Source organism: Vidua chalybeata, chromosome 16 (genome assembly GCF_026979565.1).
Source record: "Vidua chalybeata isolate OUT-0048 chromosome 16, bVidCha1 merged haplotype, whole genome shotgun sequence".
Lineage (NCBI taxonomy): Eukaryota > Metazoa > Chordata > Aves > Passeriformes > Viduidae > Vidua > Vidua chalybeata.
Window position 1 is genome coordinate 7,290,696 of NC_071545.1, and position 14,021 is coordinate 7,304,716.

General features: G+C 38.4%; 1 protein-coding gene across 2 annotated transcripts in view; it reads left to right on the forward strand.

The window, feature by feature from the left end:
- CPPED1 (calcineurin like phosphoesterase domain containing 1) overlaps positions 1-4,736 on the forward strand; it is a 39,134-nt gene extending 34,398 nt beyond the window's left edge. For both annotated transcript variants that reach the window (XM_053957216.1, XM_053957217.1), the window contains one exon: positions 3,449-4,736. In XM_053957216.1, coding sequence (XP_053813191.1) covers positions 3,449-3,681 — 233 coding nt within the window. In that variant the 3' untranslated portion in view covers positions 3,682-4,736. The remainder of the gene's footprint in view (positions 1-3,448) is intronic.
- The last annotated feature ends 9,285 nt before the right edge of the window (positions 4,737-14,021 follow it).

Sequence of the window (14,021 nt, forward strand, 5' to 3'; positions counted from 1 at the left end):
TTTTTTAGTATTTCCTAAAATTTTATATCAATGCTTCTTCCATTTGCTGTTTAAGAACCCACGGATAAAAAATAAATCACTGCTCTACCTTTTTTTCTTCTGTTGTAGTGGGAAAGGACTGTATGTTTTAGTGTATAGCTGGATGCATTTAACTGACCGGGGGATACATCAAAGTGGGCTATAAAAACAACGTCTGCCAGGACACTGTTCTTTCCTCACAGAGTTGGGGGAGAGTGGGGGGGAAGGGGTGGGGGTGTCTGTTGCTAGCAACTTGACATTATTACTTCAGAAAAACATCTGAAATTAATAAATTAAATTTGAGTGCAAACATCTCTAAGATTCATTTTATGTTAAAGATCAAAAGCAAGAGCAAAGTAAATTGCCTGCTTGCCATCTTGGTATTATTGCAGGGACTGGTTCAGCTTTCCTCCTTGTGCTAGCTCACAGGGTGGGTGCAGTACAGCTGAGTGAACAGAAAAGTGCTCCTGCAGAAAAACCCCATCAGTGAACCTCCATCAATACCCAGCAGTGACCTGATTGTGTCCTTGTTCAAGGTGTAACATCCTGCAACCTAGCAATAATGAGTTAATACTAGCACTACAGGGTATCTGAAAACTGAAGTCTGGGCAAAATTTTTTACTGATGTATGTCTCTCTCTAGGATGGGTTTCTCAAAATCTTTAATTATGAGACAAGTGGAACCTTTTTTTCTTTAGCATAACTACAGTTCCTTTATAACTTTGGTATCCTCTGTCCTTCTAATTACACTTAGTCAGGGTTTGGTTTACATATATGATGACACAAAGTTTTGGCTTCTTTTCCTCTTTTAAATCGAAATGTCAAATTCTCTGGATGGTGGGAAGATGCTACTTTAGTACACAGATTCTTCCAGTAAAAAGAGGGAACTTAATTCCCTTCCAAAGTACCTATTTATTTTACTAAAAGTGTGTCACATGGGTTTGTACCTCACTATGGGTTTATTATTCTTACTTGTTCTTAATTTTTTCAAAGACTAAAGTAGTTCTGCTTACCCACAGAAAAAGTGGAAAATACTGAAAAGGCCTTGTTACCTTGTTACAGTAGCAGCATCACTGACTTTTGTGTTCCACCACTGCCTTTTGAGGGACTCTAACTGGGTTTCTCCCAAGATGTAAAAGCACTTCACTAGTTTTACTGGGTTTCTGCAGCTGAGTCAAAGCAAGCCCAGAGTTGTCCTGCAGCCTTACTCACAAGTGTACCTGGTGCAGCAGCCAGAGTGGTTCCACTGCAGGATAATCAGCTGTGATGCACTGAAACAGGGAGCAGACAAGTTGGAGCTGACAAGGCTCTTGTACCATTGCTCAGTGACAGGGTGGCTTCATTCTCTGTTTTCCACCTTGACTCATTTGCTCTTTGAGAAGGGCTTGGATTTGAAATATGAAAGCCCATGTAGCTCTTATCAGACACACAGCAGAATAATTTATATTTTGCTTTCCAAGCTGCTTAATTTTTAACTATACTTTGAGTCAAGTTTATATATTTTATATCAGTCTGCAGATCACTCACTCCTACAAAAGCAAAGGATTGATGTTAGCCAGCTGTCTTAAGATGGGTTCACCTACTTCCCTTTTCATTTTATCTCTGTGAAAGAGGTCTAGATCTACTGCAGGAGAAAATGTGGAAGGTTTTTTTCTGGCTAGAGAAATAAGGGTTTCCATGTGAAGTTGTAGCATGTTCCTCATTACAGCTCTCTGGCTTTAAATTGCCTGTGCTATTTTCCAGGATTTCTGCTGTCTGAAGGCATAATCAGTTGTTGCTAGCTTTTTTTTTTTTTAACGTCATTTAAGGTTGTAATGTTTCACAAATTCCCCTTTCTGGCCTGCCAACAAAATTTCCAGTATTTTTAGTCGTCTGATCCAGTAATTTTTCTGTTTCACAACAGTATAAAGTAGCATTAGATGCAGCTTCAGGAAGCTGTAAGAGTCTGGACCAAGGGTCTAAGTACCTTAGACAAAGCATGCCAAAACATAATCCCAAATCCTGTTTGTAAAATTAGCTATTTATACTAACTCCACATTTTCATCAAAATAAAACATACACTACCTCAAATTAGCAAGAAAACTGATGATTTTTTTTTTTTTACCAAACCCTGAGTGCTGTTCAGTGTGGTGCTCAGCTGTACCTACGGGCAGAGCTTGGAAAGGCTCAATGGCAAAGGAGGGTGGACTGAGCTGTGAAAGAAAAGCTTTGTCTAGGGCAGAACGTTCTCTCTCGGGGAGGAAGCCGCATTCTCAACTCTTGTGAGGGGTTTGCAAACTTTGACAGGAAAGAGAAGTACTTAGCAACAAGATGACTTTCTTGTTTTTTTTTTACTCAGACTCAAGGAGATCTCATCATTTTGTAGTAATAAAAGCATTTTGTTAAAATTTATGAAATATGGGGACGGGAAGATAATCTATTTGGCAGCATGAATCTGACTTGTAAAGACAATCAAAAAGGCCATTCAGAGTAACAAGTACAGCTTCTACCCATTTGTTTGTTTATGTTTGCAAGACAGCAGAAACTAAAGGTAGAAATTACTGGTTTGGAGGTGAAGATGACAGAATTCATTTAATTTCAAATTGTTTTAAAATTTCTGTAAAAACTCCATACTTTTTAGTCCAATAAAGTCCAAAATATAAGTAATCTGTTATTTCTCTAAAAAAAAAAAAGGAAACAGAACAGCCTTAATTCATTAAAATAGAGAGGGAATCAGAGTTAACCTGCCTTGTTTGTCCCCATACATGATAAATGTTAATTCATGTCATTCCAAGCCTGACTCTCGCAGGTGTCAACCTTTCCTTTCCTGGCTGCTCCTCTTTCTTCCCCTCTTCTTAAAACTTCTGCTTTATTAGATTTCTCTGATGTACCTGGCTCTGTTCCATCTGTGATACCCTCAATGTCTTGTGAAATGACTACAACTTACTTCCTCGTGTATGTTTTTTGTTTGTCTTGCCCCTTTTGATTTTTTAGGGTCACTGGCCTTGGGTGTACAGGCTTAAGCTCTCCTTAGGAATTTTTCTTCATGCTAATTGACAAATACAGCTCCTCTCTCTTCACCTTTTAGCCTGTGTTTCAGTCCCATCATTCTCTAGGCAGGTGTCTCATTTTAATCAGCTGCTTCTGGACTGTTCCTTCTTTCTAGGCAAAGGAGTGGGGAGACAATAAACACACCTTGCAGTGGGCATAAAGAACTCAGAGTCCAGTAACCCTAAACACAGCTGGTGGAGCACAATGAAGTTTGATTAATTATTTATTACTATTGGAAATATTTACTACTGTTTACTAATTATTTTTTTTTAAATGCAAGTTTGGGTAAATGTTTTAGTTTTAACTTTATGCTTAATGAGCCATTAAAGAAGGAAGGTAAATCTGACACCTGTAAGGTGCTAACTAAATACATACTCTGTCTTTTTTTTTTTTTTTAACAGGCATTAGAGCTGTATTTTCTGGGCATTACCACAGAAATGCTGGAGGGTCCTACAAAGGCCTGGAAATGGTGGTGTCGTCAGCTATAGGATGTCAGCTGGGACAGGATACACATGGGCTTCGAGTGGTGGTTGTGACAGAGGAGAAGGTGGTGCACAGATACTACAGCTTAACTGAACTGGGCAGCCATGGCATAGAGAAGGAGCTGCTGGATATGCTTGCTAAGCAAAAGTAGGCTGTGTCAAAAGATATTTTTCTATGTTAGATAAATGTAAACAGTTTCCTAAAGTTTCCCCAAGCAGAACTACAGATTTCTGACTGCAGTGTCCCAGAACAGGTCTCAGTTTGTTGTCGTCCTAAATAACAAGGAAGCTGTTGACATGTTTTCCTTTTTGAAAATTAGACCTATGAGGAATATGGGAGAAGAGCAGAGCTAATGCAGTAATGTGTGATTGAAAAGTATAGTTCTGAGAATTTTCGCTTTGCTCCTAGGTAATACTTTCTTATTACAGAGAAACTGGTGTCTGTATAACCCTTTACCTTGAGACGGTATTTCAAAATCAATTAATTTAGTAATTTCTGTTACCTCCTGGACAATATGAATGGGGCACATTTTTACAGAAAAAATCTCAAAAAATGTGAAATCAGCAGGCTACTGCTGAATTTTAGCAACTTTTGGATCATATCCTGTTACCTTGGTGCCATATCTTCTCCCATTTCCCACACTTTATTTTCTTAGCTCTTCAGAGCCAGGAGCAATAGGAGAGCAGACATATTCTGGTTTGCAGTCACAGCTTGGGTTTCTGTTATATCTGTTATAAAGTTTTATATAATGTTATATAGTTTTATAGTTTCCATTATATAGTTTTATATAATGAAAGGTCTGTAAATGAGGCTGATATAAATGTCACTGACAGAAACTGAAGGTGAAATAATTATTTCCATTTTGAAATTTCACTACAACTCAACTAGCATATATCCTGGCTCTAGCTATGGAAGTTGAAATAATTGCATGGGGAGAATATTCTGTACAGAATATTGTAATCAGAAGTCACTTTGTTGATTCCTAGACAAATGGAGAACTTTGATTTCCAAAAGCAATGTAAAGTGCCTTACTGTAAGGCAATACAGAATACTACAGAATACTGGAAACCCTAAAAAGTATGTTTTCTTCGCTGCAATAAGTCTTTAAAAACAAATTTATAAAATAATTTACATGCTGCAATCCACCTCTTTTTTTTTTTAGCAAATGTATCTAATTTGTTGCAAATAAAGTCTTCATGTAATTAACTCATAGCTGTTGGGGTTTTTAAGAGTTTAGTTGAACACATCACAATCCATGCCATGGGTTATCTGGAATTGGAGCTGGTGCAGCTTTGGCAGCTGAAGAGGGAGGAGCACAGTGAGCATCATTAATGCATTCTGTCATGTTTTATGTATGTGCTCACATCCAGCAGTGTTCCCTAGAGGGTATTACAGGTATTTAAATATGGTGAAAGGTATGAAAGGCTGGGCTGAAGAGTCAGTTTAATTACATTTTAGTCACAACAGTTTATCAAGGAGTCTCCTTCAAGCCTGATTTATGGAACTGCTGAGACTGTAAAATCACCTTTGTAGCATTGCCTTGCAGCAAGTGGCTGTACCTGCAGCTGGACAGGGCCACCTGGGGACTGCAGCCCCATGGCAGCAGCTTGAGCAGAGGTAATGCTGGATTCAGAGGGAAAGGAAGTGATTTTGCTTTTATTCTCCAGCTGCTTTTGCTTAGCTGAATGTTTTCATAGTCTTATTTTCAGTAGAATGTGGAAAATGCAAGAACATTTTATAGCCATATAATACAATCATGGGAAGGATATTTAACCATAGTTTGTGGCTGGACATTCCTGTACATAGTAAAAAGTTACAAAAATAAGCTGGGAATGTGGTTTTTTACCAGCATAAAGGACAAATTGTATTTCCTCACTTTCCTTAGTGTAATAAGATAGTTAAGAATTAATACTGATGCTTGAACTAATTTGAAATGGCAGAGGTCCTTGCTGTCACTATGCCTCATCTTGTTTATGTCAAGAAAAACAAAATATGGTAAATTATGAAACAATTCACCAATGGAGACCCTAATTATAATTTAAAACAACATCTTTTGATGTTGAGGACATTTTTTTGGTACCTCCAGCAGGGTTGGTAATTGTAACTCTGTCAGTGTCAGCATATGACAGCCTTTAAAGCAAGATGTCACTAACAGTTTAAAGTGCTGATGAAACAAGAGAGCAAGGGATTCCTCCTGTTGCTGTGGGCTCAAGAGGCTGGAAAGAGATTAAAAAACATCAGGTGACCACAGTTCATTTTGGTTTCTCTTAGGCTGCTAAAAGGATGAGATAAACTTCGATGACTCTTATTAAATGAGAAAAATTCACATTAGAACAGCAGAGGAACCTGTGAAGGTAACCAAATACTACTATAATTAAGTACAGTCTGAGGGGGACACCTATGAACACGAGGCAAATGCCTGAAAACAAAGTCTTTGAGAGAAATACTGGTCTGCCAGCTTCAATGTAAGCAACAAATTAAAGAACATACTATTTCTGAACCTTTCCAAAAAGTCATTAAGACATGAGTACACTCTGTTTGCCTACTGCTTGCCTTTAGTGCATTTGGGTCCAGCATCTCATCTTGCAGGTTTTAATGGAGGTAATATTTTTGTAGAGCTACAGTATTCAGCTCCTGGAGATTAGAGACAGAAATTAAACACCTCATGTCTCATTAAAAATCACATTTTACACTGGCAGAAGTAAAGTCTCCCCTGCCACCCCTGTTTGCAGACAGTCTGTGCCATGGTCACTGCTTGATGATTCCTTTCTTACCTCAGCCCAGCAACTTGGTTCCTGGTGTCTGGTTTTCCCAGACATTATCCTCAGCTGGTTTTATTCTGCTATAAGACAAATAATTGAAGACACCTAACATAAGCAAATGGAACAGCAGCAGTAAAACCTAAACATTTCACTGCTTCACAGGGCTCAGCTCCCCATGTGTGTCATGGCACAAGTGTGTCACAGCAGGCTCACACTCACTGTGTCACTGCTTAGTGCTGGGAAAAAGCTGCTTCTCTACATGCACTCCCTGAGCCTTTCTGTGCAGGCTCCAGCTGAACACAGCAATCTCCTTTAGAGCAAGACAACCTGCACACACCCAGCAGTTCCCAGTGTGCCTGCCAAGCAAACCCTGACATTACCTGGCATCTCAGGATTCCCAGTCACCAGGGAGAAAAGCTGATTGGCATCAGAAAATTGTAAAGAGGGAATTTCCACTTCATTAACATTCTGCATTCACCGGGAATGTCTCTGCTGACACATCCCTGGCACACATGGAAGTGCAAAGCCAGGTGGTTTAGGCTGCAGGCACTGTGCTTGTGGACACATCATTGGAAAATAATCCCTAAATAAAGTGCAAAAACAAAACATAGAGGAAAAGCATTAGACCAACCTATTACACTAGCTTCCAGCCTAAATTAAATACAACCATGCAGCAGCAGATACAGAAGGGGTGTCCCCAGAAAACCCCCAACACTCATACAACTAAGACAACACAGACAAATCAGAAGCTTTTCAAGCAGTACAGAAAACACACCCAGCACTTCTCTTCCGGAAAAAAAAAATAAAAATAAGTAACTCCAAATGCAAAACCACAACCCACAACTTAGGGAGCCATTACTTTTTTTAATTGACATTTTCATTTGTTTCTCTAGAAGTAATTTTCTCCATTAGCACTTTGTCAAATGCAGATAGTTTAGTACATTTCTACTAATAAACACCTTTTTTTTTTTCCTCTAGGAGACCCATTAAACTGTCATCCTATTTAAATTTAGAATGTTGTTATGTCACTTTTGGGCAGCCAGAAATTGAAACATCCATCTTCTAAATATATTCTTATCTTTCTGAAACATTGCTTAGAAAGGTCTAGCATTGTTAAAAAACACAATTTGGCCTTTTAAATTAACTAGCAATGGCATTATCTGTATTCAAATCTTTCTCACCTTCCATATAAAAAAGACACAGCAATACAGAAAGGTAGCTCATACAGCTCTAACAAACCAAGATCTACAGCCCTACACAGGGCAACCTGCCTGTCCAGGGATTTCCTGAATCGTGTCACCAGCACTCCAGATAGGACACCAGTGACTGTATTTGGATACATATGAGACAAAGATAAAATTACTGCAGCAGAATGTGGTTCTTACCCTGCAAGTACTGAAGCTGAGGCTGCTAAAAACACAGTACAAAGACAATGAATCTTCTGTCACTTTTTTACAAAGCCTGAGTTGAACTAAGTCTCATCCTTTTATTAATTCTAAGTCTTGCTCTGTCTTAGCCAATGAGAAGGTAAGGTCACCTTACTTTGCTTCAGCTGTGTAAAAGCTGCTTTCCCACTCTGGCCAACCAGAGAGTGTAGCTGGAGACAGGTAACTGCAGCAGGGGATTCATCCTGTCCTGCAAATGATGCAGAAGCCAGAGGGAATGAAGAGGCCCCTACTGTGCTAATCTGTGGGATTCACTTGCCAGAATTCCTAAAGCAACTCAGTGCAGTTAGCTTGGGGCAGAAGAGGTCAGGGCCTGAGCTGTCACCTCATGAAATTAGAAGATGAAGACATGGGTGAGAAGTGTAACAGAAGTGGGAAACAACCCACCAAGAGCTCCTGGCTCCCGTCCTTGACTAGCTAGCACCATCCTCTCCTGATGCTCTCAAGGACTAGGGGACACTCCTGCAGACTGTTTAATCCTCTGCCTGTGCTGGATACTCACAGCAATTCAACACCAATACATTTTCACTGTTATCAAAAACATAAATACCAGCTGTGTATAATATTGTTAATATACATTTATGTATCCCATAGAGGAAGGTTCCCCAGCTGCCCTGGTGGGCACAGTATTCACACCAGGCAGAGGATCCTTCAGACATCCCATGGTACCTTTTTCAGTGTGCACATATTCCAGTGAAAAGGCCTGCCTGATTCACAGCATTCCTGCTCTGGCTCACAAGGTAACAGCTACAACATTTTACAAAGCTCCTCCCGACCTATTTAATTGTTGGAGCAATTGGAGATAGGACTGGAGAGAAGTGATGTAGCACATGAGCTTTACAGAACAGTATTGTCACCTCCACCCCACCCTCAGTCCTTCTTGGGGATATTTAGAAAGTTATTTGGCATGTTTAGACGTATGCTGACTGTAAAATGGCGTAATATTAATAATTCAAACTTATTTCATTTCACCACAGTCCCATACAGAAAGTGAAGTGTTTATTACCAAAAATAAACTCCAGCAATAACTGGGATTACTGTACTCATTCAGTGCATTTCAGCATATTTTGTTGAGACTGCAGATTTCTACATTGTCCTTTAGATGTTCTACAGTACAACACCATCAAAACCAGGATGAAAGAAGAGGATCTATCAGTCATGAAAAACACTGGTTATCAGTACACCACCTCAATGCAGTAAGGATTACAGTTTCAATCATTTTTCCAAGAAGGCAAGGTAAAAGAGAGAAATGTAAGGGAAATACTGGAGCATTCTGTCTGTTCACTGTGACCCAATTTGGGAGCTGAGACAGACCAATTATTGTTCAGAGAACAGCATTCCTTTTACTGTGCAGCAACTTAACCAAGACAATAAATCCATGCATATTTAAAAATCATTTTCTTTAAAAACATAGATGCTGCCACTCTTGCCAATCAAAGGACTTTTCATATTCCCTTTATTCGGTACACAGCCATGACAGGATAACTGTAAAGAAATATTTTGTAAAGTCTATTTCTGAGCTTTGTTTTCCATAGAATTTTGTTTGCAGTGGGTAGAAGAGGAGGTAATATTTTATATGTGGGTCATTCAAAATTAATTCTACATTTTACAGCCTGCACTTTTTATATAAATTAGTTTGTAGTAAAGTCAGAGTTGAAGAAAAACTAACAGTTGGACAAAAATAGAGAAACATGGATACATATCAAGGGGTGAGTCTAAACAATCCAAAGAGCAACAGAAATATGTTAAAATTCACTTTGCAATAAGCTTTTTATGAAAAGAACTTGAACAAATGTATTTGTTTCACTGTTTTTTCTTATCTGTACACTAGGCCATGTAGAATTTTCCTTTTTTTCTTCTAGAAAAGCAGCTCACATATTATTTCTAAGCCCTCTATTATCAATGCAGATATCTAACAACTCTCCTTATCCTAAGAAACAATGCAATCCTAATTTATTTCTCATTAAAGATGCATTGAAACACTAATCAGCTAAAGGTATTTTACTTGAAGCTTCTGAAGTTTATTTTTAAGTCTTCAACATGTTAATTGCTTTGCTTTGCCCTTGGGTTCCCAGAAATTAAATACAAACACGAAACTTCCTGTAGAAGTAAAATAAAACCCATTAAATTTCTGTACTCTTACACAACACTACAGCAGTGAAAATTCAAGCATGTACATTTATTGCTTACTATTTCTACTTGATTCCCCCTTCCTCACTCCCCCCCCCCCCCCTTTCATAAAAGCAGCAAAGCAAATAATTGTTCACCTTGTTGACTTTAATGATTAGTTACAACTGCTGAACTTCGGGACATTTCCTACTTCCACCTGTGCTCCTGTACTGCACACCCTGGGGAGAAAATCCAGTTGCACAGATCACGGGCCAGAGAGGTGCCTGCTCTGGTTAGGACAGTCTGGCTGATCAAGGACTCTCTGCCTTGAACAGAAATCTGCAATAATCTGTAACTGTCATCCACTTCAGTGCAGAGAAGAGCATTAAGTTACTCAAGGTTCTTTTTATTTCCTTACACATATTCATTAGTAAAAGTCTTGGTGTTGTTTTATGATTTGCAAACGTAGAAAGGGGATTTGTTACAGGATTCAATTATGCAACCTCTCCACTGTATCTGAAGGCAGACTATTCCTGAGTGAACCTGCTGCTGTTCCCAAGTTTCAGGTAAGGAACGTTGGCACTGCGGACTCTGGGATCTATCACCCAGCAGCATTGTTTCAGTGCTTCCCACAATGGTAGGAGGCAGAAACCACTTAACTTTGGGACAGTGAGAAATCTCTCAGTTACAGGAGGACCTGCTGATTAGCATTCCCAGTTTTAATTAAATCTGGTGTAGCTACTGCCCTTGGGGACTGAAACATAGTGAAGATATTGTTTTGAAATTAGGACATAGCCTGGCAGAGGCTGAGCAGCAAAACTGTAGTTGGCTGTAAACCAGGCAATATAGTTAAGACACACTTAGAGATCTGACAGAAGCTCAGACTCCAGCTCTACAACCAAGTCTCCTTTAACCATGGCCACAGGAGTTGACCTCTTGATTTTTAAGTAAAGTTCAAGCCAGTACTGGAATTAGTTGGGTCCTTTAGCATGAGAAACTGTTCAACCCAGGCATTTCTTTGCAGTAAAATTGTCCATTAACACTGGAAAGATTTCCCATTTCTCCTGGGGAGATAATCCTTTCATTACTACTGCTGACTTCTCTCATTCTCCTCTGGCTGTTGTCACTCCCTGTCTCAAATATGAGCAAAGCCAGAGCTTCAGGCACACATTCAGGGCAAGCCTTCATCTCCCACGTGCACTGTAAATTCTTACTGATTTTCCCACTCAGCTCACTTGCGGTTTTTACCATTGGTTTTTTCAACTACCACTACACAAAGGATATTTAATTATTCCTCCCAAGAACTCTGAATGGATGACATCTTAAGTAAGGTCTGTTAATGAGACAGAGATCAAACTGATGCTTGATGGCAACACTCTGAATTTTTCATCATAAAATTAAAAAATTATCCAGATCATAGTTCACTCTCAGTAGTAGCATTAGTACTTCCAACACACCACAGACTAACTGGTGAATATTATGTCTATTACAAAATAATAGATATGAAGGAAATAATTTGGCAAATCTGATCAATTTTTAATTTTAAGGAATTTTAAATTTAATATATTTTAAGATAAATAAATCACTTCTTACCCTGAAAAATATAGAATATAATTAGGACTGTATCCTGATAGTTCTAAAAGTGTCATTAAGCATACAAATCCTTAACATAAGACTTAATTAGTAATATTTATTTCTTGCCTTCTGAACTTACAATTTGCTTAACATTTGCAATTTTCTTTTGAAGTTCTTTATATACATTAAACAAGTAGAATATGAATTGCTGCAATATACTTATGTTGTATAAGGATATAATATCTCATGTACCTGTTTCTGGGGTGTCTCAATACAGTCTTATAGCTTTGTTCTCAGATATTTATCTCTTTTTCTTCTTTATATCAATGCTAGAAATACTCTATTACAATAAGTTTCTATATTAGTGCAACAAGGAATGTATCTGTAGAAGTATCTCTAAACATTTAAGCAAAATATTTCCAAATGTTATTAATTTTTAAAAATCCAAAACTTGAGGGTTTTTAGTTATTATGCTGAATGCATGGATGAATGCAATTACATCTTTATTATTCTGCACTGACCCATCAGCCCATCTGGGGCTGTAGACATGAGCTGTCTTCTCTGCAGGAAAGCACTGAAGAAGCCGCATACAAGGCCATAGGAAAGAGTTCACCTAAAGGAATTGTAATGACTCATTTTCTCACAAACATCAGTATTTTCCAGGTTAGGGGTGAAAAATAGCTTCATTTTGAAATCTCTGTTAACAAGAACAGTCAAGCTAAAACAAAAACAGCTTAGAAACTGCATTCTTCAACACAAATAAAACCCTTGCAAATATAGGGCATATCCATCAGTACCATTTATTTCTCAGCTGGGGAACTCACAGTACCTTTTCTTCAACATTTATGCTCATCTTTGACTCATTACTTTAATACTACCAGAAAACTAAATTATGTCCAGTGGTTTCACTGCAGAAACTGCCTCCAACTGAGCACAGGGTTTCTTATGGGGCATCGTGGAGGGAACAGGGTAAGCTAAGTTTCCAGGAGGCTCTTGTGAATTCAGACACTAATTATGACAACTTAAATTCAATACAATTATTTTAAATTAACACCTAGGCCCAGAAATAGATAGGGAAATTGTCCAGTTGGCTCTCCACATTCAGAGGCTTAATAAAGAAGCAAGAAGAAAGGATAGACAGGTAGATTTTTTTTTCCTCAAATAGAACTTTCTTTGACTGAACTCTGCCTGCAAATTGGTACCATGACAGCAACTAATGTACTACTGAATATGTGCATTGCATCTTTTTATCACCTCAGCCCTGAGCAGGTAATATTTCAATGTTGAGTACTGAACAAGACATGTGACTAATGCATTTTAATGGATTAAAAGTCTTGATAAAAATAACTATTTAGCAAAGAAAGCTTTTTAGTAAAAAAGCCTTATGTGTTTGAACAGTCTTACAGACTTTGAAAAGTCAAACTCAAACACTCTAAAAGCCTTCAGAAACATTATTCAAAAACATTTTGATATGCTGGAATTGTTAGCCCCTTTCTAAGTGACATCAAAGGAGAAGGAAATTCAAATCTTCATAATCCTCCAAAATATCCTAATTTCATTACTTGACCTGGTATCAAACTATTTGGAAGGGCTGCATTCAGAAATGTCAGCCTGTCATCATCTCTGCTCCTGGACATTAAATTTCACCAGACACAATGTAAAAGTAGCAAAGGTACTGGGAAATTTATTGCCCAATATTTAGCCCCAAACAAAACATGTGGAAGTAATTGTATTTCCTTACCCTACTTCTAAATTAGAACTTTACTACTTTGAACTAAGGCATATCAAATGCTAGGAACATATCTATGTATATAGGTCTAATTAGTGAATTAAATTGTTGAACCATTTCTGAAAGCCCTTGTGCTTACTCTAAAGCAATTAGAGCAAGAAGGAACTAGTCAGCATTTCAAATCCTCTGAAGTGCTGGTATGTTTTTCATTAAAGGCCGCTGAAAACAGAATCTACATAAGGTTTGATATAAAGGTGTAAATTTGAAGTTTACATTTGGTTACAAAGTGTCTTTGAATGCTGAACAAGTTTGGAAATTTCTGATTAGCTGTCAATGATCTTATGAGATGTTATGCTCAGAAAATGCATAATTAGAACTCCCCCTCATCTTTACACACAACTGCACTGGGTGTTAACAAAGAGAAACTCCCAGTGAGGGCTGCTTCTAACTGCTGTTGCACTCATCACATGCCTTTGACTTCACTCTCAGCAGCAGGTTTTCCACTTTCTGCTGGATGGTGCTGCTTAAAGGGAAACTGGGAGAAAGCAAGCAAAATACTGCTTTGAGATATGAAAAAAAGACAGATCCCCTACTGCCTTCTGCTGCAAACAGAGAGATGATCTGTTGGGATGACAGGCTGAACTCCTGAAAGACAAAGGAGTCCCTGCCCTTGAGAAAGCTCCAGAGCTGAAGGCAGTTGATAAAGCACATTGATCAGCTGGCTGGATTGGTAAGTGTGAGGCTGATCAGTGCTCCCAATGGCACTGCCAGCAGCACAGAGCACTCTCTGTCCAAAGAGCAGTGGACATTTCTTTTTAAAATGTGTGCACATGGAGGGAGAAAGCATGAAAAAAAGGCTTTTCATATCTGT